The sequence below is a fragment of the Ochlerotatus camptorhynchus genome, unplaced genomic scaffold (assembly GCF_037179485.1).
Source record: "Ochlerotatus camptorhynchus isolate MF236.1 unplaced genomic scaffold, CSIRO-AGI_Acam_v1.1 ptg000151l, whole genome shotgun sequence".
NCBI lineage: Eukaryota > Metazoa > Arthropoda > Insecta > Diptera > Culicidae > Ochlerotatus > Ochlerotatus camptorhynchus.
The window spans coordinates 161,456-187,295 of NW_027040641.1; the positions used below are offsets into that span (position 1 = coordinate 161,456).

The 25,840-nt window shown below is 39.6% G+C and overlaps 1 protein-coding gene and 2 non-coding genes across 3 annotated transcripts; 2 read left to right on the forward strand and 1 right to left on the reverse strand.

Moving 5' to 3' along the window:
* Positions 1-13,981: 13,981 nt before the first annotated feature.
* LOC135701199 (WD and tetratricopeptide repeats protein 1-like) lies at positions 13,982-23,339 on the reverse strand. Its single transcript, XM_065221959.1, has 8 exons — positions 23,240-23,339; positions 22,089-22,813; positions 15,834-16,073; positions 15,511-15,761; positions 15,157-15,445; positions 14,978-15,090; positions 14,616-14,916; positions 13,982-14,555 (listed from the first exon to the last, which is right to left on the reverse strand). Exons 2-7 carry the CDS (start codon positions 22,785-22,787, stop codon positions 14,622-14,624), a joined length of 1,887 nt encoding a protein of 628 aa, XP_065078031.1. The 5' UTR covers positions 22,788-22,813; positions 23,240-23,339; the 3' UTR covers positions 13,982-14,555; positions 14,616-14,621.
* TRNAG-GCC (transfer RNA glycine (anticodon GCC)) lies at positions 16,141-16,211 on the forward strand. The gene has a single exon. It is a non-coding gene; the product is annotated as a tRNA-Gly (tRNA).
* Positions 21,989-22,060, forward strand: TRNAD-GUC (transfer RNA aspartic acid (anticodon GUC)). Its single transcript has one exon. It is a non-coding gene; the product is annotated as a tRNA-Asp (tRNA).
* Positions 23,340-25,840: the final 2,501 nt, after the last annotated feature.

Here is a 25,840-nt window from a genome sequence, read left to right on the forward strand (position 1 = left end):
TCTGATGAGCAGTCTTTTATACAGCTGATTATTTTCTTTTCCCATCGATGTTTTTGGCAATAATACTGTTTGCACGTTTCACATGAGAGGGTTGTAGATTTGCGACGATTGCTACATATTGCACAAGAAATACGATTTTCAGGAGGGTTTGCAGAACTCTGAGCGTCATTTTCAGCATTTTGTGAGTATCCTGGCAGATTTCGTCGTACTTCATCGATGTGCTGCAATAACATGTGCATGTCATCTTGACATTCAAGTGGTATTCCACCAGCAACAGATTTTTCGAATCTCTGAGTAACGAAATCTTCTACCATAAAATAAGATGCATATTTTATAAATAGCGTTCGTCTGCCAGAATTATTTTTGTTCCAGTCAGGATATTTGGTAATGAAAATAATGTACGAATTATACAGAGCAATATCAAGAATATCCCAAAATAATCGCACAGGCCAACGATACGTGATTCTGGCACATGACGTGTCTCTTGTGACCTGATCTAAAGTATCAACTCCTGCTTTTGAAGCATTGTAATGCAATACAATATTTGGTTTATGTTTTTCAGAGAAAGATATGCCTCGAATATGAGGATTACTGGACAGCACAAGAACAGCTTTGTGCTTTTTGGGTACGTATGAGGTGAATGTTAACCGTTTTTTGTGCCCAATTAAAGATGAATGCTCTTTGCGAGATTTTGAAGGCAAAAATGCTAACGGGATTTCTCTTTTATTTTTACGCAGAGTTCCTGTCAAGTAAGTTTTCCTCTCAAGTAGTTTTTCTGCCAAATCTACTGAGGAAAAAAAGTTGTCAACTACTACTTCTCTTCCCTGATCCAGAAAAGGTTGTACCAAGTCCATAACAACTCGACGACCTTGGTTCTCTTCTCGTATTTTAGGTTTTTTTAGAACTTTGACGGTTTTCTTTGATCGGATACACTTTTTCTTCAATTTGGTTGTGCTTCCTACTTCACTCGGCAACTGTTTACTGCTTCCTTGAGTTGTCTTTGACAATAAATGTGACCCTATAACAAGACCAGAAAGTTTCAATATATGTTACAAAAGTAGGAACACCTATTACCTGGGAAGTAAACTTGTAGATTGCAGGCGTAGGCATTTTCTGAATCTGCTGCAACCCATACTTTCAATCCATGCCGACCAGGTTTGTTTTTCATGTAAACTCCAAATTTACATCCTCCTTTGAATGGAACTAGCCTTTCATCGATTGTGATGATTTGGGATGGATTGTAGCTTTTTATACAATTGCTGACAAACTCATCATAAACCAACCGAATCGCCGCTAGCTGATCATTATTTTTGAGCAATAAACTACGATCAGTGCGACAATCAAATCGCAGATGTCTCATAATGGCTTGAAACCTACTTCTGGACATAACTGTCGGAAAAAATGCTTGGCGGAGAAAATATTCAGTAGTCCAAAGCGTTTTTATTGGTGTTTTTCGTTGTTTCTGTACACCAGCTATCATCAATAATCCAAAAAATGCCCAGACCTCTTTTTCCGTTAATTCCTTCCAGTCTTTCTCTTTGGGATCGTCGCGTCCATGTTCATTCGTATAGCGAATAATTTTTTGAATTATTCCATCAGAAATAAATAATTTAAAACAATCCATGATAGATGTAACATGCTGACTATAAGCACTCAATCCTTTATTGGGAGGTCGAACACGAAATATTTCAGAGGATGCTGGTGTTTTCGTCCATATGAATCCTGTCCAACAACATTTGATAAACTTTTTCTCAATTCATTCGATTTGCGATGACGTAGCCTTAAAACTTACCTGTTTTTGATTCGTACCACGCTTGTGAATGGCTCAGTGCTATATCCTCCAACTCTTCTTCCGCGCTAACAATGTCATTTTCTTTTGGATCCTCTTGTTCTTCCTCCCATACACTATCCACGTCAGATAAATCGATATCGGAATTGATGCCGATTTCAAAATCTTCCTCAGCTGCAGTGTCTGAATCCATTGTGAAAAAATGAATGAAGCACTTGCTAGGTCGGCAACGTCTTGTTTGAACAAGTTCGAAATGCGTACTAATTTCTTGTGCAGCGTGCTTACACATATAATAAACCATAGCTACTGTATACTGTATCCCCCCGAAGGACGCGGTAGGAACAAAATTGCACCCACCGCTTTCATTCAGTTGTTTTGTAACCAACCGATCTGATTTTTTTTGTATGTGATCAGTGCCCACCCTAGACTAATCACATACAAAAAATCAGATCGGTTGGTTACAAAACAACTGAATGAAAGCGGTGGGTGCAACTTTGTTCCTACCGCGTTCTTCGGGGGAAGGCAGTACCCCGAAGAACGCGTTAGGAACAAAGTTGCACCCACTGCTATGCATGCATAGGGGACAACAGCCCAAAATGCACCCCGGGGCAAAACGCCCGATTTGATTTTTCATAGCTATTCCACTCTTAATTCTGGGATTTTTTGTGCCGAAATGCTAGTTTAAGTACTAAACTAGCCTTGTGGCTTGTCAAATTAATGAATTAAAACGGGAATACCATGAAAAATCGCATCGGGCGTTTTGCCCCGGGGTGCATTTTGGACTGTTGTCCCCTACATATTGCGTCTTACGAATAACGTAGAGCGAGGAAAGGGGGTTTTCAAGGACACCTTTCTATTAAGGTGATTTGTTGTGAGATCCTTTTTTTTTGTAACCACTTCGAAACTTTAAGTGCACAAATATCAGCTTCCACGACACGTACTACAATGAAACTGTTACTTCTCGTTTCTTGCACTGCAGCATACACGAAGTAGTAATTTCAGGTGAAATGAGGCATTAATTTCCGAGATTTGTGAACGTGAAAATTTTTAGTGGAATTGCTTGTAAAGCCTACGTGGCGGCCATTTGTGGACTCTACAAGGAATCGCCTTAAATAATTTGCTGTTTTCTTCTTTGTTCTGAAATTGCATGTAAAAACTCCTCGTTGATAAACCTTTTTGGTTGCGCTGTATGGGTAGGAATGCATATATGTAGAGACATTTTTTTTAATAAGTAAGGAAGAGCACTGCTTAAGCGAACCCCACACGGTAATAAATATTGTCAATACTTCTAAGTATTGACAATATTATTGATGATGTGAATACATAAATATTGTCAATATCGATATATTCACGTCAATATAATATGTATTGACAATATGATTATTGTCAATAAAAACTGTCGTGTGGGGTGCACTTTAGGCATAGGACCCATTTGCGTCGTTCACCGCTACCTCTCGACTGTTCCTCAACCAGTTGAGCTAATTTCTTGAACGTGATGTTCAACATAATCTAGTTATACTTAAACGGAAAATCAGCTCAACGAGTTGAGGGACATCCGAGACACGGCGGGGGCGACGAAAATGGGTCCTGTGCGGAAGTAGTGCTCTTCCCTATGTAATCTGCGACATGTTAATGCATTACCAGATTGATCAAAATTATATCTTATAGTCTACATTATTTATATTTCATCGGGTTTGTGCGAAACATGCATCGCACGACATGTCCAACTTTAAAAGATAAATATTCCTTTGAAAGTCCCATGGATCATACTCCTACGGCTAGTACTTGGTCAGTAGTTCAAATAGAAAAATGACTATAGTGCAATCTATTAGATAATTTTGTAGGCTACCAGGAAAAATTGCGATGGGATAAATCAATCACTTCTAACTTGTTGAAACGGCTTGTCTACCGATTCGACAGAAATTAATCCGGAATTTACGATGTGGCCACGGAACTATATGACATAATCGATTATAACATAATAAAGGCAAACTAATACCCTTTAAAAAAAAACCAAAACATCGAAAATCGGTTAAAAAATGACGGAAATATTGCAAAAACAGTGAGCGACCTCCAAAAAATGTCGACTTCATTTTAGGTTTGGGGCTCCGAGGTATATAAAATGGTTCAGTGCCCGAAGAGTTAACGATGTACTTTTAATGCAAACAAATACAAAATCAAAGGTAGAAGACACAGTCCACACACCAAGGCTGAATCCCATCAAACTGATCCCGGGTGGTAGCTAATGTGACACATTGATTTACTCCGACTGGTAGCGGCAGCTGCTAGAATCGGTGCCAAACTGAACGCCACAAAATTGGCTAAGTCATCATCAGCGGGATTCGTTGTCGAATTTCCTCAATTAGATTCGAAATCTTCAAACTGTTGACCACCCTTGATGCAGCCGGAAGCGTCGGAATCGTGGATTCGGCGTGCCCATGAATTAAAGTCGTCGAAATCGTCCTTGGCGGAGGCGTCGGCGGCCAGGTACTAAACAGGTCTTTCACAATTTCATTGCTTGACTACTATTTCCCGTTGAACGTGCTGATGATCTCTGTGGGTTGGTGTTGCAGTGGGTCGACAAATTGATGCTGATTTGCTATCCTGATAACCACTGTACTCAGTGAAACCGCCTCCACCGCCACCATACTGCATTCCACCTGTCACAGCCAACTTGTCCTTTCCGCCAGGTTTTCATCGCTTTATCGATCAGCTCACGAATCCTGTGCCACTCTGTGATTCCTTGGCTTTTGCCATTTTCTTACAATAAGGTTTAATTCTCCAACGACCGCAGATCGTAGATGTAATCCTGCAAATGTGTCGCATTGATTTTGTTAATTTACGTTAATGATTTGTTAATAATGTTAGTTACGTTTGAAATTGAGGTGGCCCAGTCGAACCAACAATAAAAAGAATCATTAATTTATGTTTATAAACAAATGTGGATGTTATGGTTGCCAGTAAGCATTAATTTTCGCTCAACGTTTTGACAGGTAGGTCGACATGCAGAAACACCCAGAAACACCTTCTGATATCCAAAAACACGCAAGAAACACAATCAACACAAGCACAAGGTGGCAGAGTGACTTACCCCCTGCGATTAGACGTAAACTTGCAGCTTTATCACACTTTTTAATAAGTGAAAACGCGCTTATTAGTCCAATTTGGTGTGAAACGCGCAATATGATATTTTTTTATAATAATCGTCGAGGGTCCTAATAATGCGATCTGTTGTGTGATGTTGCGACATGTCTCTATTGGAAAAAGATTCTACATTCCCGGGAGTTCCACGTTTGGCCCTTCATGCAGCTGTGAATTGACGAAATCACAGATTGATCTATTTGGATCTGGAGTCTTGCACTGATGGTGGCTTTTCATCACATCACATAAAAACACAACATTTTTTTATTTGTTTAAATTTTTTTTGTAAATCTCATGTTAAATACAAGCACCATGTGTTTATTTAAAATTAACCATCAACCATCCCGCATAAACGCGAACCATAAATTGACCTTACCTAAAATGGTTAAAAATTGTTTATAATCCCTGCTAAACTTTAACTGAAATGGTTATGGAACTTTACATGAACGTTTAATGATAAAGTTTCAACCTTATGTATTATGGTTTTTTGGAACTGGACCTTACAAATAATGGGTTGTTAAGAACCATTACCGTTCCAAATGCTTGTTTTCTCCATACATTTTCGGAAAGAGAACTATATTAGAACCTTTTAACTTATGGTTTGAGAACTTTAATGGTAATGGTTATGGTAGTCAGTAAGGTCCACGAATGGTTTTGTAACATCGATCAACTTTATGTGGAATATATCGCGAATTGGTTGCCTGTAATTTACTGATTACCAATTCACGTTATATTCCACGTAAAGTTGAGCGATAATACAAAACCATTAATGGACCTTACTGACTACCATAACCATTACCATTAATGTTCTCAAATCATAAGTAAAAACGTTCTTATATAGTTCTCTTTCTGAAAATGTATGGAGAAAACAAGAATTTGGAATGGTAATGGTTCTTAACAACCCATTATTTGTAAGATCCAGTTCCAAAAAACCATTATACATAAGGTTGAAACTTTATCATTAAACGTTCATGTAAAGTTCCATAACCATTTCAGTTAAAGTTTAGCAGGGATTATAAACAATTTTTAACCATTTTAGGTAAGGTCAATTTATGGTTCGCGTTTATGCGGGATAGAAACTATGTAGGGGAAACAGTCCTATTATTGCTGTACGTTAGAAGCGTTAGAAGCCTATTGTTTTATATGGAGGTCTCCATATACAACAATAGCCTTCTAACGCTTCTAACGTACCACAATAATAGGACTGTTTCCCCTAGGGTAAACGCTCCTATAGTTGCGGTACGTTAGAAGAGTTAGGTTCCTATAGTTGTGTATGGAGACTCCGTACACAACTATAGGAACCTAACGCTTCTAACGTACCGCAACTATAGGAGCGTTTCCCCTATAGGGGAAATTATGAATTAAAAATATATGAATTATCGCGTATGTCTGGCCATTCGATACATACAGACCAAGGGGGGCTGTCAAATACGAACAATCGTCGCCTACCTCGTATAACTGGTTCCAAATGTATACAAGCCATAAGAAACCTACAGGGTTTGTTTACGGTTGGAACCAATTTCAAACAAGAATGATCAGTAGGCTGATTTGACAGCACGTCCCACCCTAGATACAGACTCGAAGAAACATGGTTACCAGTGACATTGCCAAAAGATTTAGTTAGATTAGTTAGGTAGGTTCCGATCGAGGTTCCGATTCGACACATTGTAGTTTCATTTTTATACCTGTGATCTTGACATTTTTACCTAGGTGATGAGTACTTAAAGGGGTTAGGTTTTTGATAAGACTTTACGTATCTGTCATGGATACCAACATTATTTAAGTGGAATTAAATGGAAGATAACCCTTTTTTGCTGTTTTATTTAAGCATTCCGCTAACAACCCGATTTCATTACTTCACGCGTTGATGATGTTGGATTGGTCCGTTGTTGGGCTTGAAGGTGAGTTGGTTGAAGGATAAGTTTAGCTCTCGGACACGACCCTGGTAACCCAGCGCTTGATGGAAGATTTATAGGCTTGACGAAGAAGAAGTCCCGGCGAAGTGTAAAGTGACCGGTGTTTTCCATGGTGCCCAGCGATTGGAGCAGTTCGGTAAGCATTTCAACATTGCGATGAATGCAATAATGCACCTAGAACTGATCCGAACGCAGCTTTTAGAACTCTATGAGGTACGAATTGATTATGAAAACCGAGCCGCACAGAATGTCGTAAGGGGATCAGTGTCCATTAGACTGATGCAAAATTTGACTTTTTCGCTCCACAGTGCTTAAATGGTTTCAAGTCGGGTCCTGATTAGCCTCCCAAAGTTACAACTCATTTGGTTAGAAACAGGCTTCGCACAAGCCATTTGAAGTTTACATGTAAATTACTATGGGAAATCTCAACTTTTTGTTCATTGCCTTCTAGTCTTTTTCCATATTGAGCTACGAAACAGTTCGATAGCCATTCTTATAGAACATTTTCTCAGCTACAACTTTGCTTAATATCGTTTCTATGTAAAACGAGGCAGGGAAAAGTTATTAATTATTTAAGAGATTGATAAACTTATGACATGATCAAGCAGCTGCTCTGTAGGCAACACTGTATTTTGCAGTGTGACATAGTAGCCATGATTTTTGTGTCCTATTCAACGCCCCAGAAACACCAATGTTGCCTGCTGAGCAGTTGATTGAGCATGATCATAAGACATCAGCGCATTGATAACTTTCGATCCTTGTATTTAATCAAAAAGTGGTCTTCAGCAAGGTTTGGAAATTTCCTACAAATACAGTTGAAAGCTTTTGAAGCAGACCGATATGGTGAACTATTAGATAGACATGAACAAAAATCTTGGTTTCACCATAGTAATTTCCATACAAACTTCAAATGGTTTGTGCCATCTGAGTTTCTCACCAAATGGGTTGAAATTTTGAGAGGTTAGTCAGGATCCGATTTGGATTCGTTTAAGTATTGTGGAGCGAAAATTTCAAATTTTGCATCACTCTAGTGTCCATACAACGGCCACCAACACCATCTGGCCGTAGTAGTTTTATCACTGATTGTTTACCATGTTTGATTCCGTAACGCTTCACCACTTCGTTGATCAGCCAACCGATATTCTGTTCCATGATTCGTTCCTCATCGTAACTGACATCAATGAATTCGCCTTCGATGATCACTCGAACCATGTTCGGAGGTAGAATCTTCACCGGTGTTCTCTGGCCGGCACTGCTTTTCACCAGAGACATCATACTTCTCTCCATTTGTCCGGTCGTTGGACTGTCTGACCGTGTGGACATATTAAACCTCACCTCCACCAGGAAAGTCTGATTCCGGTTGAAACTCCCACTAGAACGCTGGCGACGCTTCTTTGACTGAGTCGATGGCTTTCGGGAGAAACTCCTTCCGGAAGCGTTCATCAGAATCTGAAGAGCACCTGGACCAGTTTCGTCTACATACCACCGTCACCTGTGGTTCATCCGAGTCTTCATCATACTCCAATCCAGTAGAAGTTATTGCCCTACCGGAAATTGGAAGTGCCTCCCCTGGAGAACGTTCTCGCTCGAAGCTTCGATTCTGTGGCCGAGGCCGTTGGTAATTATGTGCAGTTTAGTCCTATAGAATTTGGGAGCAACGAACCGAGAGTCATGGCAGTTAGGATCTGTGATAGGATTCCACTGCTTGTTGTTTTGTTTCTTAGGCTGTGTTCCATTTGGCGAATTTTCACTTAAATTTGACACTTCGAAAATAAATTAAGATGTTCGAAAATCCCTCTGTTGTTGATCTTCCTATTTTCGAGAAGGTGTTTGTCAAAATTGATTCCTGGTCTGTCAGAAATAAGTCTGGTACAATAGCAGGTTTATTTGAAAATTTTCCATCTGTCAAATTTAAGTGAAAATTCACCAAATGGAACGCAGCCTTAGACTGTGAACCATTTGCCGAGTTAAATTTAACTCGTGGTTAAAAGTGACATTTCGAAAGTTATTCTCTATGATCGAAAATCCCTGTGCTGTCGATCGACCGGTTTTCGAGAAGAACTCAGCCACGGTTGTCAACATTTAACTTCTTGTCTGTCAGAAGTAACCACGCTCGGATAGCAGGGTTAAACGCACAGCAAAAAAAGTTGTTGAATATTACATCGAAACTGCTGCAACCAGGTCAATCCATCGGTTGTGTAATATCACATTGTACGATGTACATCGATTTTGCGAACAAAATTACATCCATTGATGTAATATTGTATCTGCTTTTTGATATTACATCATTATTTCATTCATCAGCTTGAATTACGTTGATCGATATTACATTTTTTTTTGCTGTGCGATAACTTTCCATCTGTCAAATTTTAACCAAAAGTTAAAATAATCCACCAAATGGTTCAGAGCCTTAAATACAAAATATGTGAACTGTCAAATTAACCGGGTTGCCAAACATACCATTATACAAATAAAACAATCAGTTCAGGCATAACATTTGATAACGGCACAAAAGCATTTGTAAACAAACTTTCTAAGGCCCTTTACACGTGAACCAAAGTACGCTCACGCAAACGAACAATATCATCGGATAGGGGCAACTATCACCTTTCCGAAAGTGGTATTGGTTTGCGTGGGCGTACTTTGGTTCGCTTGTAAAGGGCCTTAGAAAGTTTGCTTACAAATGCTTTCGTGCCGTTATCAAATGTTATGCCTGAGTTTGATAACACCCTCACTCAAAAATATTACAAAACGGATATAGATTAAATTTTATGCATTTTGTGGTCTTTCAAAATGTATACATTGGTTCGATTAAAATTTTCGTCAAAACTATACTAAGTCCGAATAACGAAGTGGAATTCGGTCAGTGTTTACTAAAATGACAGGAAAAAGACCATCTGGATTCCCTTCGGAGCTTCGTGCTGGTGAAGAGCTTTGTCCCGGCGGATTTCTACTGCGACTGTGATCTGCTGGGCAGCATCTAAATTGTAAGTATTTTTTTTTAAATAATATTCATAAAAAATAAACTAATTAAAAAAGCTTCCTGAGACAATTTTTGTTTTTATTTGAAAACAATAATATTTTTCATAAATAAAATAAAGAAGCGAAAAATACGTTCTCTCGAATAAACCGTATATCTATGCATTGAAAGTATCCAGCTTTCCATGCTCGGTAATCGCGGCCTGTTTGTATGAATAAATGTATCCTTCACTGTGCTTTTTGACACTAACTGGAGGACGTATGTTGTTCCATTTTCTACTGTTCCTGGGAGAGGGAAAGGGAAGGGGTTGAAATTCGAACATCCAGATAGTGTCAAAAAGCACAGTGAAGGATACATTTATTCATACAAACAGGCCGCCATTACCGAGCATGGAAAGCTGGATATTTCGATTTTATACTATGGCACGCATAAACCATTTTTATACTAAGTTTGCATTCTCTCCCTTTATACCGACCCTTGCGTCGGTACGGAGAGTTGCTATTTAGCGTAACTTTTATACTATTTAGATTTCAATATTTTTTGAGTGCTCCACTGATGCAAATGGACGTAAGAATTCCATAAGATCCACTTATGAATGTTAGCCACAAGAAATCAGTATGAATTTCACTGATTTGCCTTATGAAAAATAATGATGACAAAAAAATAATAAAACGGGGCAGACTGGAACCGAACCATGGACGTTGAGATTACGAGGCCTGTGTGTTGAGCACTCGTCTTCCAACGCTTGCAAATTTGGTTATAGGCGTATAAGAGCTACCTCATGTTAGGCGAAAATAATTCATAAGTCGCGCTTATGAAATTCATATGTGTCGTTCATAGTTGAGCCTTATGAAATTCTTGAGTCTATTTGCCTCAGTGTCCGCTCTGCCGGCATAGCTGCACACGGCGAATGAGAACGACCCAAATTTGAGTTTAGTTCACTCAAAATCGCCAAAAGTGCAGGAACTCAGCGATGAGTAAAATTTGTCTCATGTTTTCACAAGTTTTTCCAGGGAAAAATTCCCGAATTTGAGAAAAGTAAAGATTGGATTCCCTCAGTCTATTGGTACTACTCCGAGACTGAATAAAATTTTCGTCAATTTCCTCATTTTCCGGCAGATTGTTTAGGTTTTCCATAGGAAACCATGAGACAAATTTACTCAACGCTGAGTTCCTGCACTTTTGGCGAATATGAGTGAACTAAACTCAAATTTGAGTCGTTCTCATTCGCCGTGCATACAAAATTCAAACTAAAAGCGCCAGCTCATCTTAGGACCAAATGAGCTGAAACTTTCGGATAATGGTTTTCTCACCTAAAGGCACAAATCTAGGGGTTGACCCGTGGAAAATTAGAACTTTTATTTTTGTGGGCCACCCTAATAAAATTGTTATGGTTATTTTGCTTAACGACGTGTTCTGGGTATCTTCCAAACCATTAGTGGAAAAGTTCAATTATTTGGGTTATCGTTCGAATATGGTTATTTTTTATTAGGGCAGTCTAGTAACCATGAGCCTTAAGGCACAGACAAACAGACATAACAGTCAGAAGAAAATTCTTCAAAAAGTATCGTCAAGCGTATTTTGCATGCGCACTAGCACCATCTATCATCCACATTCCCAAGCATTGTTTTGCAACCGGAGCATCCCTCATTCATGCATTTTTTTTTTCACTAGTTGCTTTTCCCTCGTTCTGTCAACGCGTCAGCTGTGTTGAATAAAAACAAAACAGATGGAAGTCAGTGATGTCGGTTCTACGAAATTTCCCGTAGATCAATTGATTGAATTCTGCAGAAATGCGGATCCGTAGGAAAAATTCACAGAAGCTAAGACTTTTTTTTAGGGATTTGTTTTGTTTGTTTATTGTGCTTTTTCTTTTGCTGGAAACAAGTTTTTAAACGAGGTAATGCATCACTTATTAGTGCCCTTTCTAAATGTAGATGTATCAATGTAATATGTATCAATCAATGGTGAAGTATTGAACATCAATAACTGGTAAAAGTTGATAGAATATTACAGTCATCAACATGATTTGTTCTCGAATTTTGTGTACATCGTACAACGTATTATTAGGAACGGAATGACTAGTGTGCAGCAGTTTTTATGTAATATTCAACAACTTTTTTTTTCAGTATTCGTCAGATGTGGTATGTGTCTCCAGTGGGATGGGATGCCTTGACCACTTATCATTTTCAAGAGCTGACATCTACTAACTAGACGTGAAAAAGAACTGGCATCACTGATAAGTTCGAAATGTGGTGGCTTGCTCAATGCTTCAGTGGCGCCACCATGACAAATGCAAGCACATCCCCAACTAAAACATTATTTGCGATGAATGTGATTGTGAGTGTTATGTCTGTTTGTCTGTGCTTAAGGTGACATCCTTATTCTAGTAACCACTTCGAAACTTTAAGTGCACACATATCAGCTTTTGCGACTCGTGAACATTTAAATTGTTACTCCACGTTTGCTGCACAGCAGTATACAGGAAGTAATAATTTCAAACGAAATGGGGTACTGATTTCCGAGATTGTGTAATTGAAAATTCGAAGTGAAAGTGCATGTATAGTGGTGGCCATTTGTGGACTCTACAAGGAATCACCTTAAAATGCACAAACACTTCTTCTGAGAGTCGGCTGTCGACAGATTAAATGAGAAACACATGAACAACTTACACGGCGAATGAGAACGACTCAAATTTGAGTTTAGTTCACTCATAATCGCCAAAAGTGCAGGAACTCAGCGATGAGTTAATTTGCCTCATGTTTTCCCAGGTTTTTCCAGGATTTTCCAGGGAAAAATTCCTGAATTTGAGAAAAGTAAAGATTGGATTCACTTAGTCTATTGGTACTACTTCGAGACTGAATAAAATTTTCGTCAATTTCCTCATTTTCCGGCAGATTTTTTAGGTTTTCCACAGGAAACCATGAGACAAATATTACTCATCGCTGAGTTCCTGCACTTTTGGCGATTATGAGTGAACTAAACTCAAATTTGAGTCGTTCTCATTCGCCGTGTATGCTTTTGGTCGTATCGCAGGCTTGAGGCGAATCCTGATCTAATTTCCTACCCAATTCTCCAACTCCGTAGCACTTATGAGGGTGTCGCTAAGTCGATGGTCTCTCGTTAAGTAAGTACTACATCAGCATTTCCTTCCTACTTACAATGCATTATTCCTGAAAGCAGTCTGACTGAGGATTTCAAAAGAGACGTGAGTGTCACTAATATCCAATCTACGAGGTATACCGTAACAACACTGACGCACTGACATTTACGATAAATCGGATTTGTTTCTTAATATGAAATAAAGCGAAATTCGGTTGGAGGAATGAGCACTTAAAAAAAATAATGCTCGAGTTTTAGAAAAGACGTGTTGATCGGAAATCTATAACAAATACTTCTTAAGGTGATACGGCACGTCATTCAACAATGGTTCTCCCCACAAACATTAAATAATCGTGGGTTGGTATGCGTATGAAACACATCTTCCTACAAAATAGTAAATTACTAATTGCATACCTTAAAAATGGGCCTGAATTGTATGAGTAAGATCTGAGTACATATTTTAACATTCTTCCACCAAAATATTGCCAATTCATTCATTGGTAATATTTGCATTAAAAAGTACGATCAGTCGATTTTGTTCTGCTCAGGGCATTAAATTCCAACAACTGTTTTCAATAGCTTTCACTTCTCAGAACCACACTAAAAAAAATACGACACGTGCTTCTACAAGCACTTTCAAGCGAGCTTTCAAGTTAATTTATTTTTAAAGACGATATTTACTTAAATACTGTCATTTGCATCGTTAAAAACGCGAGTCGCAAATAATGTTGTAAGCTGAAACTGTTTTGTATACCTTTTTTCTACACACCGCATTACGAAGGTGTGTGTACGAATCATCTATCATCGTATCCAGTGTTGTTGATTTAATTGAAACAAAGTGTGTAAAAACAATGCTTTTATTGCTTTTGATTGTGCTTAAACTGTGTTCAATTTAGAACATAACATTTTGTATGCACGATCTAAACACAAAATCTACGGGGCAGTCCAGAGAGCAATTGAATGGGAGTATGGCGAGTATGTCGAACCCTACATATTTTTGGTGACATCCAATAAAACTTCTTTCTGTAATAGTTCAATGTACTTTATTACTATCCGTTATATGCAACTGATAAGAACACGAGTCTATTTGTTAAGTAGTTCAACAATCTATTGAGTTCGAACGAAGAACAAAAGTGAGATGATATTTTTTTAAATCTTAATAAAAAAAAATCTGAAAATAAACTTGATTCTGATGCCGATACGAACTCAGCATAAAATTCAAAAAAATAATCACAAACAATTTTAGCACTAGTACGACTTCCATCGGCCTGGGGAGCAAACCAAACTGAAAAATAATATTCTATCTGTCATTAGGGAAACTGTTAATTTGTATATTGCGTGCAACTATGCATTCTGCTTTCAATATATTGGCAAATTTGCCTCAACTACATAAAATTTCCACGTGATCTCAGTGCACAATTCCCGTGGTTGACTATTTGCATTTCTTGAAGTGTTATTAGATGCTTAGTTATGTAACAGTAGGTATATAATTCGTGGGTATGTAACGGATCCAGCTGTGTCTCGTTCTCGTCTGCCATGTATGCTGCGCTCAGCTGTATAAAAATCGTACCATAGCAAATAATTTAATAATCCTACAACACTCAATCACATTGGTTGGGCCAGAAATCTGAAAGGGAATGTCGAAAGTTTACAAAATTTCTTTTCTATGATTACGCCGAAATCTCACCAAAAGCTAACTAGCTCGGCACATCGCCTGATCCGGTGCCAACGAGTCGAACGGATCCGACTGCATTCGGTTCTGGTTCTCGTTGACCGTACCCTCCACGACGTCCACCCGATGTTTTACCGGAACCTTCTCGAACGGTTGCGGTGACCAGAGGCGTACCTCGTGATCGATTCCGCTTGTTGCCAGCAGGCACACATACGGATGCGGTTGCACACAGTTCACAATCAGTTCGTCCGCTTGGTAGATGGAAGAGATCATACCGCTGTCGCGATCCCAGATGAAGAAATTGCCGTCGTCGGAACTGGAATGTAGATGAACGGGTGCGTAGAAAGTGGGAATATCTTTATGTCCACAAACCTTACCCGGCCACAATGTAATTCGAGTCTCCAAAGTAGTTTGCCTCCTTGATATCGGTCTTAGTATTGCAGTGTCCGACAAACCGGTCCTGATAGTCCAATGCAGCAGCGCGCCATGCCTGAAAAAGACAATATCACTCATTATTCGAACTAGCACCATACCCACAAGAACTGCGCAACCTCACCAATTCATTCACTGAAAACTGGTCGGAATCGGACTCCTGCGGTCGTTCCCGCTGCCGTTGGCGTTGCTTATCCAGCTCGGCTTCGATGTCCTTGTCCAGCATCAGCACGCCGTGATTTTTCGCATAGGAGGGAAACCGTTTGATCAGTTCTGTCAAGCAAGCCGAAGCATCCTGCAGTTGACCCAGTTTGAGCAGGGCCCGCGCCAACCGGAAGTGAGCCTTTACGTAGTGTGGATCCAGGCGCAGAGCCCGATGGCAGTCGCGGACCGCTGCGTACACGTCGCCGTACCTGGGGAAATAGCAAAAAAAAATCCATCAAATCGATTCAAAAGCTAGTTTCTAAACCGAACGGACCAGTTTCTTTTCATAAGTGCCGTGGCCCGGTTCAGATACAGAATGGAGCAATCCTTTTCCTTTGCCTTCCGAATGGCCAGCGTGTACTGCTGGATCGCCTGTAGATATTTCTCCTTCTCCAGGTTGACATTGCCTTCCTTTTTCATGTGTTCCACCTCCGGTGGAAGTTTGTGTTTTACCTTTTCTCCATTTTTCACAGTCGTTCCGTTGGTACCGTTGATAGGTTCGGTGAATTTCGGTAATTGTAAAAACTGGAAAATTCAAAATACCACCATCAAAACCGTAAAATCGGTATCGGTAAAAAGGTATTATTCTATACATACCACCGGTTCCCGAGGGTGGTTCAAGTCGTACAGGTAGATTTGCTCGGAGCCCATGTTCACTAGTAGCTCCGTACCATCCGGGCTAAACGTAAGATAGGTGATGGCTTTCTGATTGAAGATTGAGTACACGGTGTCTTTGTTACGGCTGAGATGACCGGGACAGTAGTACTGGACGCATCCCTCGCGCTTAACGTTATCCGTGTCATGCTCGTTCGGCTTGGCATCCACATTGGCGCTGAACTGGTAGATGGTAAGGAACGGCGGTCGGATTAGTATTATAGTCAAATTTGAACCGGTAGAGAAGCAAGCATCGGTGGTTCAGTGGTAGAATGCTCGCCTGCCACGCGGGCGGCCCGGGTTCGATTCCCGGCCGATGCACAGGCAAGTTTTTTTAAACGTATAGAATATATTGCGCTGTAGAAATCACAAAGGTAAGAACCGGATTGAAGAAATTTGTGGAAAAAATCGTAAACAAACACTTGTTCAACATTTGTTGAAACATGGTCGGCTTGGCACTAGAACACTGAATATGTCCATACAAGCTGTGAACAATGCATTAGAACCAACATTGGCAGATTCTTTTCGTTGCCAGGCTATTCGTGAATAAGGATACCCACAGCTTGTGGGAATTTTCACTAATTAGGGGAAATGTCTCTAATGTTGGCCTATGGATCTAAGATTGGGCCCATCGCTAAAAATCTGCTATTTATCAATTTTATCTAGATGAACGCGTTGGGACGGTACTGATGGATATTTTTGGTCGCTATTGAAAATTTAATCGATTGCTGAATTTATGTATGGGCCCAAATTAGAGGCATTTAGGCCGACATTACATCCATTTCCCCTATCCCATTTGTTTCAATATATAAAGCTGTTGTAATGGGTAAGACCAACAAGCCTGTGCCATTCGATTCAGGTTTAATTGAGAACTACGCCGTTAGAGGCGCTTCACTTTCATATTACTTATGACGGGCACTTATATATTATAATTTAGGTTCAACATACAATATCTCGTGATCCTGGCCATATAGAAAGTTGCTGTCTTGAGCAAAGTTGTTCAAATGACCACGGTTTTACAGATGGTGTTCATATTAGTTCAGAACTCTCTCACTACGTGGCGCTACTGTGCATGCAAACTTCCTGACTATGCTATGCTTCAAAAGCCTGCTGTGCAATGTGAGTATTTTCGGAACAGGGGGCCGTGTAGAGGCCGGATATCGATGCAAGACGCCATTTAGGAATCCAAGATGGCGGCTATCTTTTTTAGAAATACTGTCAAATACCCTACAATGTGGGTATTTTCCCAACGGGAACGACGTGTAGAGGTCGAAAATTGATGTTGGACGCCATTTTGAAATCCAAGATGTCGGCCATCGGTTTTAGAAATACTGTCAAATACCCAACAATATGAGTATTTTCGAAACGAGGACTACGTGTAGATGTCAAAATTCGATATCCGCAGTTTCTTTTTTTTTTTTTTTTTTCTTGGGCGTCTCTGGAAATCCCAGATGGGGAATCCCCTATTTGAGGGGGTGGGAGTTCCAGAGGGAAATTACCCTAACAACATAGTTTGTATCCCAGAGGGGATTTCCGAAAAAGGGCGTGGGGCCCCAGAAACAGAGTTTTTAGCGCCGGAGTTTTAAATTTGTAGGCCCTGGAAGGGAACCTCCGAGGGTGGGGCTCCGAAAAGGGGTCCCTTAGTGGCTGTCTTAATACTGTCATTTTGTTGAAGAATTCCGTTTTCGTTGCGTTGGTCTGTATAGTGGCTGATGTGGGTGGTTAGTTGTGAGATTCAGGTTCGGAGTGTGATCTGGTATGGTGGTGATGTTGATGATGGTGAGTTAGGTGATCAGATTAGATCCAACAGCTCAGCTTCCTGCAGGAAAGCTAGAAGGGCTGTAATTCTGGTAGGATCGTTACCGAAAGCATCGCGGATGCTTCCCGGGATGTCGTAGCGGGTTCTTGATGCTTCGTATTTCGGACAGTGGCAGATAATATGATCCACCGTTTGTGGAATTCGGCATAGATCACAGATCCTATGGAATGGTCCGTCGCCCTTGTAGCTGTGGGAGATGTTTGTATGATGTGTTCGAAGTCGGGATACTATGACCTGCTCTCGATGTATCGGTGGGTCCGCCCACTTGGAGATGTCTCTTTTAATTTTTCTGATGGCAGAGGTTTCACTGGTCGCCCAATCGCGAGCCCAACGTTCGTTGGTGATTTTTGATACCCATTTTTTGGAGGTCCTGACCAGGTACAATTCGCGTGTACTTGGCCACGAGGGGCAATTCACTGCTCTCAAGAATGAATCGAAAATACGTTTATGAAAAAAATACACAAACATTCATCATTACTCGTCATTACTCAAAAAAATGCAAAAAAATACAAAATTCGGAAAAAAAATACAAAAATATTCGACGAATAATAAAAATACACGATAATTCGTCATTTGGACGAAAAAATCGAAAATATGTACAATCAAAATGCTGAATTCGACCAAAATGTGTAAATTTATTATTTTGTATTTTAATCCGAGCTCGAATCACAAAACAATGCATTAATGAGTCGAATTTCGCCCATTTTTAAGAAAAGTGCCCTAAATCATTTATTAAATAAAAAAAAAAACATTTTGAGTAGTTGTGAGCCACAAATAAGTAACGATTATTCATTAATGCGTAAAAGATGCTTATTAATGCGTAATGAGCGAGGTAAGGGGCTGTTCATATACTACGTAGACAATTTAGGGGGAGGGGATGGCAATTATCCGCGACCCATACAAATTTTAAAATTTTTGTCTGGACTATTGTCTACGCAGGGTTATAAGTGGGGGGGGGGGCGAGGAAACCCAAAAAACTGTCTACGTATATAATGAACAGTCCCTAATGAGTTAATGAGTTAAGCCTCTTTTCTTTAAAATGGGTGAAATTCTACTCATCAGTGGGTATTTTAAAGTTAGCGTGTGTTGTGCATTTGTCAAACAAAACGTCAACATTGTGAGTTTGATCCGTTTGATCCTCGGTTCGAGTGGTAAACATAAACACTGAAATGACAGAATACACTTATAACTGATTTCCAATACATTAATGCATAAAAATACACTTTTATTTTTCTAATACACAAAAAAATACATATATTCAAAAAATACAAAAAAATACATTATTACACAAACTACACGTTTATTCGTTAAAAAATACTTCAATACGTTCATCAATACGTTGGCCTGAATCGAAAATACACAAGTGAATCGCCCCTCGCTTGGCCATACAACGACCTGAGTTGGATAGTTGGTCCGCTTTTACGTTACCATGGACACCGCAGTGTCCAGGTATCCACACAAAGACTGTGTTGTTTGGCGCGTGTTCCTGTATAGCCTGGATCCAAGGGTGTTTGCTCGTATCGGATTCCAGTGCGGCTACCACACTAGCGGAATCGGTGAAGATGGCTATTGGGTCGGTTGTCGGGAATGATGGCATTCCGCGAGGTTTGGACCGAAAATCCCGATTCCTACCTTGCCCTGGGCTACCGAGCCATCCGAGTACCGAATGGTGTATCCTCCGTATTTCCGGTTCTGGAGTTCGAGTACCGCTTGTGCCACCGCTGAAGGATTGGCACCAGCTCTGAATTGGTGTTTGATTGTGTGGTCGGTCAGAATCTTCGGCTTGGTCCAACCCCTCGCTCCGACCCAGTAAACCTTGGATATTGGGGGGAGAGTCGGGTTGGATGCTTCCCTGAGTAAATTGTTCGCCTCCGTGATGAGGGAATCTTCCTTGTCGTCTCCTGATGTCTGCTGGTAAAGTCCGATGGCTCGTTAGCAGATAGTTTTGGAGATGAAGGATGATCTCCTTCGATGCAAGCAGCTATTCCGGGGGTACCTGGCATCTGTCATTTTAGAATCTAAGATGTTTTTTTTTAATGTCAAAAACCCACAATATGGGTATTTCTGGAACGGGTTCGACATGTAGAGGTCTAAAATCAATGGTTGACGCCATTTTGAAATCCAAGATGGTGGACATCGGTTTGAAAAAATGTGGGTATTTTCGGAACGAGGACGATGTGTAGATGTCATAATTCAATATCCACCACCATTTTGGAATCCAAGATGACAAATACTTTACAATATGAATATTTTAGGAACTGAGACGTCGTGTACAGGTCGAAAATCTATGTCCACTGCCTATCGAGGGGCACACAATACAAAGAACTGGTGCGATGAAGTTAAAATGCAATCAAAAGTACTTAAAGTAATTAATGCGTTTTGAAGTAGTACTGATGGTAATTAAAATTATCAATCCGTACTTTGACTATATGTTTTTAGTATTACTTCTACGTGAAGTCAACGATTTACATAGTTGAAGATGCTAATTTCAAATAACAGACTGTAGTGGTAATTTTTATACGATAGATGGAGTAGATGAAAGCATAGAGTTGATAATTCCGTTAGAGTACGGCAGTGTGCACACTGCCGTACTCTAACGGAACTATCAACTCTATGCTTTCATCTACTCCATCTATCGTATAAAAATTACCACTACAGTCTGTTATTTGAAATTAGCATCTTCAACTATATCAATCCGTAATTTATATAATTAAAAGTATTGAAATGTAATTAATGTACTTTAATTACGAAATTTCAACTGTAATTAATGGAATTAAAAAGTAGTTAATGGAATTAATTTAATTACAGCCGTTGCCTGCGTTGGAGTTAAAGGTTATTGCGTTCCCCTAGCTGCCAATTTTGAATCCAAGGTGGCGGTCATCAGTTTACGAAAAAAAAACAGTCAAATACAGGTGGATCTTGATTTGGACATGTTTCGATTTTGGAATGCCTCCATTTTGACAACATGGTATTCGTTTTTGGCAACAACAAAAAATATCTGAAAACAGTCATGCCTAAATGAACCCCAAGCGAGGGTCACGCACAAATTTTTCAATACTGCGCAGCCCAAACAACAAATATTTAAAATCTTATCATTATTGCATTCATTACGTTAAATACACTGTTCAATTATTAGGAATAATTAAAAAAAACTGTCAAAAAATAGTATTTGAAATACATTCAATTCTACACAAAATATTATTAGCTAGGGGAAATTACGGCTTCGGCATGACAGACTATTTTCGGCAACCTAAATTGAAATGCAAATTTCACTGGGTTCTTACGAGAACACTTCGCTGAATGCATTGAAACATTCAAACGATTATTTAGGCTTTCAGCTTCAATTTGATTATATTTTTACCACTGAGAAAAAGCATTCTAGCAGGGTTTGCTTGAAATGAAACACACGCACTACAAAATGCTGCTGATTTCGAGTTACCGATGAAATCACAGCTGTTTAACACGCAGCTCAAATAGAAAGCTTGCCGAATAAAAAGATGTTGCCCACAATAGTCGGTCTCACTAGAGAAGATTGGAGCTTTGCAAAACCGTTTCAAAACAGTTTTTGACAATTCTTTCGACTGAAATCGTTAGAGCAGCTGGCTGCATAATAGATTCTTCGATGCTTGGTATGTAAATTATTTTAAGTGATTCCTAATCTTCTGTTCGTCATTAACTCTAGTTCAAAGTGGTAGAGCCTAGGGCTGTGATGCACGGTAAATATCGGTGTCATTGGATGCTTTTGTCTCCAAGGAATCCGATTCTGATTGACAATTGGATAATTGCCTTTGGATGGTGCTCTCACTCCTCGACGGGTATAAATAGCGGGACCTTAGGCAAGAATGACAACTGTATCAAAACTGAATACCTTATCCTCGACCTCATCATTTCTCAATAACTAGTGAATGAGTTATACGATAAGTCATGAACTAAGGACACGGGATATACAACAATAGATCAAATTACTGATCGCAGGGGATTTGTCACTAACAGAAAAAAATAGTCCCACTATGCAAAATCCTTCAATCAATCAACAAACAAGTTATCATTCAAGACTCAACTGACTGCAGCAGTATGGCTCGTCAACAAAACAACCGAGAATCTGATGTAACACTCTCAATTTTGATAAACACAGCTTTGTGCGCCACTCGCGATTTGCGTGACCAAAATTCGTTCGACTTATTATTAGCTCACGCATTCTTATCGCGTCATCAGCACGCGTGAAAACAGATTTATGTGCAAATCATTCGCACTACAAACTCAACCCACCCGACACTAATCCTCGATAGTATAGAGGTCAGTATCCCCGCCTGTCACGCGGGAGACCGGGGTTCGATTCCCCGTCGGGGAGGATTTACTTTTTACCCCGCTCCACCTACCTTCATCAGCGACAGCATCCGTCGATCGTAGATCCTCGCGTAGCAATCGTTCGCCCCGATTGCCATCTGTTCCGGGCGGTGCGGATTGATTGAAATGCACTTTACCTCCGGCATCTCGTTGATGTGGTTTTTCAGATTGATCAGCACATTGGCATCGTTGGCCCGGCAAGCGTGGGCCGTTCTCATATCATGCTGCAGCACCTTGCCATCTTCCGCCGCGGACCAAAACAGGTTCGTGTGCTTCGGCGTCGTAGCCAAGCGTTTTATCCGTTGCCCATGGCAGATACACTTCCGAATGGGCTGATCGTTTCCGCGATTGATGTCAAACACAAACATCCGACAATCACCGGCACCAGTCAACAGCACGGAATTGTTCCGCTTAGGCAAGAATTTGACCGAGAAAATGTTTCCATCATGCGGAGTTTGCAAATCCAGTATCTGCTTGTGAGTGAATGGATCCCAAAGCATCACATGAAAGTCATCGGAAGCGGAAGCCAACAGGCGGCCATTATCACTCCATTCTAAACAATTCACACAACCGTTGTGTCCCTTTAGCTCTGCCTCTAGTTCGATCTTGTCGATAAACTGTGGAGCAGTTTTCAGCCGATTTTTGACGATGTGCTCGATATCGCTGTAGTTGCGGTTGGCCAGAATCTGTGCCACATTCGTCACATTCGGATAATTGTACTTCCGCTTCATCGCGGACGATACTGAATGATTGCTGCCTGAAAATATGCAATCAACATATAATTTTATTATTACAGGCACAAACACAAAGTCCTCAGCAAATACGCTTTCGTAAATATAATATATTATGTATTATGAATGCGTAAAGTAGCATAAATTGTTCAACCAGCTGTTTCTTGCTCGCACCACCGTCCTTGTCCTTCTTTGTATCATCGAAACGCTTATCAGTTACAAATAATTAACGATTAATGCATAAAGATTATTCCAGTTTCAACTAGCTAAACTTAACAAACTAAAAGCTGAAGCTCGTCAAAATAGAAAACAAAATTGGAACGTTCATTCAACACTAACTTTTTCTGATTATTTCTGAAAATCCGACCGTCAGACTGCAAAATCATAATCGACCATTTCGGTCGCAAATTCCATCGATCAAAGTCAAATAAAAGCAGGAAATTAATACTTACAATATTAATTTTAAGTTCCAGTTACTCCGGTGCCTAAATATGAAAAATTTTACTCTAATTTATTGGAAATAAATTGCACAAAAATATTCCTCACTATTTTCACTGCGGAGACGAGTAAAGAAAACAACTTTTTTGCTTTGCTTTGATCGAACATCTGTCAAAATGGTGCTTTTTGGGGTGTAGGAATCTGAAGAGGCCACTGTGGGAAAAGAGCGAAAAGAGAGATTAAAAGATCTGTCTAGAAATGAAATATTTACTGACCCTTCCAAAAATGGTTTATTTTCCATGCTTAACGGATGGCACAACCTTAACGAGCTCGAATGTGTGATAAAGTATTCTGACTGTATCAGGTAAACATTCCTGAAAAGTTCGTAACCCTTATAAACGGGTACCATACACGGATAGAAATCCCCTTATACCTTTTGGCAAATTTCTATTGCTGATTATTCATAAAATGTATGAGTCAGCCCGCATAAACAATAACCATAAAATGCGCCTAACCGCCAATTCGGGATATCATCCCAATTTTATGTGGTATGGTCGCACCATCTAAGATATCGTCAGTATATGGTACACGTTTATTAGGGAGCATATAAGCAGATGCCTTGCAAAAAGTTAATGAAGGTCATGTGTCAAATGAAGTATATAAATGGTCACACATACCGTTTATGCATTATTATAGGACCTATGTGGTTTGTCTTATGGAATGTATAAGGCTATGTTTTGGCAAAAATGTATGAATAATATTTACTTTGATGCTGTTTGGAAAATTTCAAAAGCAGTTTTTTTTCCGACGAATTATTTCAGATTGCAAAAAGCTCACACTATTCGATTGCTTTTGATATTTTACGCAAAATGACGCGAGCTTTTTGCAATCTAAAATAAAACTGCTTTTGAATTTTAAAAAAATGCATCAAAGTTAATTGAACCTTAACTTTTCCGAATATACTTAAAATATCTTTCAAAACCGAAAACGGACACATTCCAAATTTTCATTTCGGCAAGAATACGAAAAATAACTGTCAGAATGAAATCGACCACTCTGTTAGGAACGCATGAAAAGCGATAGTGCTAGCCAAGCTGAAAAGAAGGTTAAAATAGAGGACGATCTTCAACCATCGGGGAAAAATTCGTTTGACTATAAAAAATAAGGTTCTTACATTATGCCCTACTTGCGTTTTGGCCTCGGTTTTGGCACATTGTACGGAGTGACCATCCTCTTGACTGATATTTTTATTTTTAAGTCTAGAGCCGCGTTCGCATTGACTTCGTTTGATAGCTTTTGAACTAAAGTATCGTACCAAACGCATAATTAACTTGTTAACTCTGAAATCATGGATTTATTTGATGTTTTCTCCTCGATAGGCCCAAAATGGGTGATTGGGCCGAAGTAGTACTCTACCCTACGTGTTGCTTTTGCTGTTGGATAAGAATCCCAAAACTCGGATCACCATCCAGGAGCTACTGAAGACGGAATGGATGACGCAGGACATCAATTCGTCACAGTTCAATTTGGCCAAAATCGCGTCCTACGAACCGTAGCAAACCAATCCGGAGAACTACTACGTATATGTGAATATCTGCTCCCGCAAGACGGTACTATCAACAATCAATACGAAACTAACGATTTTAAATTGGCTCACTACTTGACTAGCCTATTGGTCTCAAGCAAACGACTAACGACCCCATTATAGTATAAATTCCATTACTACATTATGTTTGTTTTGATTCGCTATGAAAGTTTGACAGATAATATGAGGGGTTAGTGGATTTTCTTATGTTTCGAGGGGTGCATCGATTAGCTTGGGACCGAAGATAGTACCAGAGCTGAGCCAAAAATTTGAGCTCGTTTCTTCGGGACCTTCTGGTCTTAGAGTTACCTCTATGGTTGTACGATGTACATTGATTTTGCGAACAAAATTACATCCATTGATGTAATATTATATCTGCTTTTTGCTATTACAAACGGTAAATGAGTATATGCGTATTTCCAGGCACAGTAGAACTTTAATTGACCACGTTTATTCCAATTTTGATTCCATTTGTTCAGTTACGGATACTGAAAATAACCGATCATGAGACTTTAGTGATTAATGTCTTAGACCATGTTAACGATAACGATAATTTTGTAAAATTGAAGTGCTGGAGGAAATATTCGAAGCAAGCTGTTTCGAATCTTGTTGAGAGAAGTCTGGATTTTCCATTCGCGACCGGTAACTTAGATGAATCTACAGCTGTTCTTAATAACGCTTTGAAAACGTGTACCAATCAACTAGTTGAGCAAAAGTTTGTTTCTTTGAAAAACTCGAACAGCTGGTACAATTTGGATCTTTTGCGTCTTAAACGGAAAAGGGACAAATGGTACAAAAAGTTTTGTAGATCTAATAATGACAATCATTGGACTAGGTACACAATCTCGCGTAATAAATATTCACAATCGATAAAGAAAACTCGTTGTGAATATGTTCAAAGGAAGATTGATCAGCATCAAAACAACAGCAAAGAGTTATGGAAAATTTTGAAATCTTTATTAAAACCTAGTAATTACAAACCGCGGTCCATAACTTTTAATGGCACATTAGAACAGTCAGAACAAGTAAT

Excerpts from the sequence above, each read along its gene's own strand:
- LOC135701199 (XM_065221959.1), bottom strand. The coding sequence starts at position 22,787 with ATGAAGCGGAAGTACAATTATCCGAATGTGACGAATGTGGCACAGATT. Across the intron at positions 15,446-15,510 it reads GCACTTATGAAAAGAAACTG|GTACGGCGACGTGTACGCAG; the intron begins GTCCGTTCGGTT and ends CTATTTCCCCAG. Across the intron at positions 14,917-14,977 it reads TCGAATTACATTGTGGCCGG|TTCCGACGACGGCAATTTCT; the intron begins GTAAGGTTTGTG and ends TCTACATTCCAG.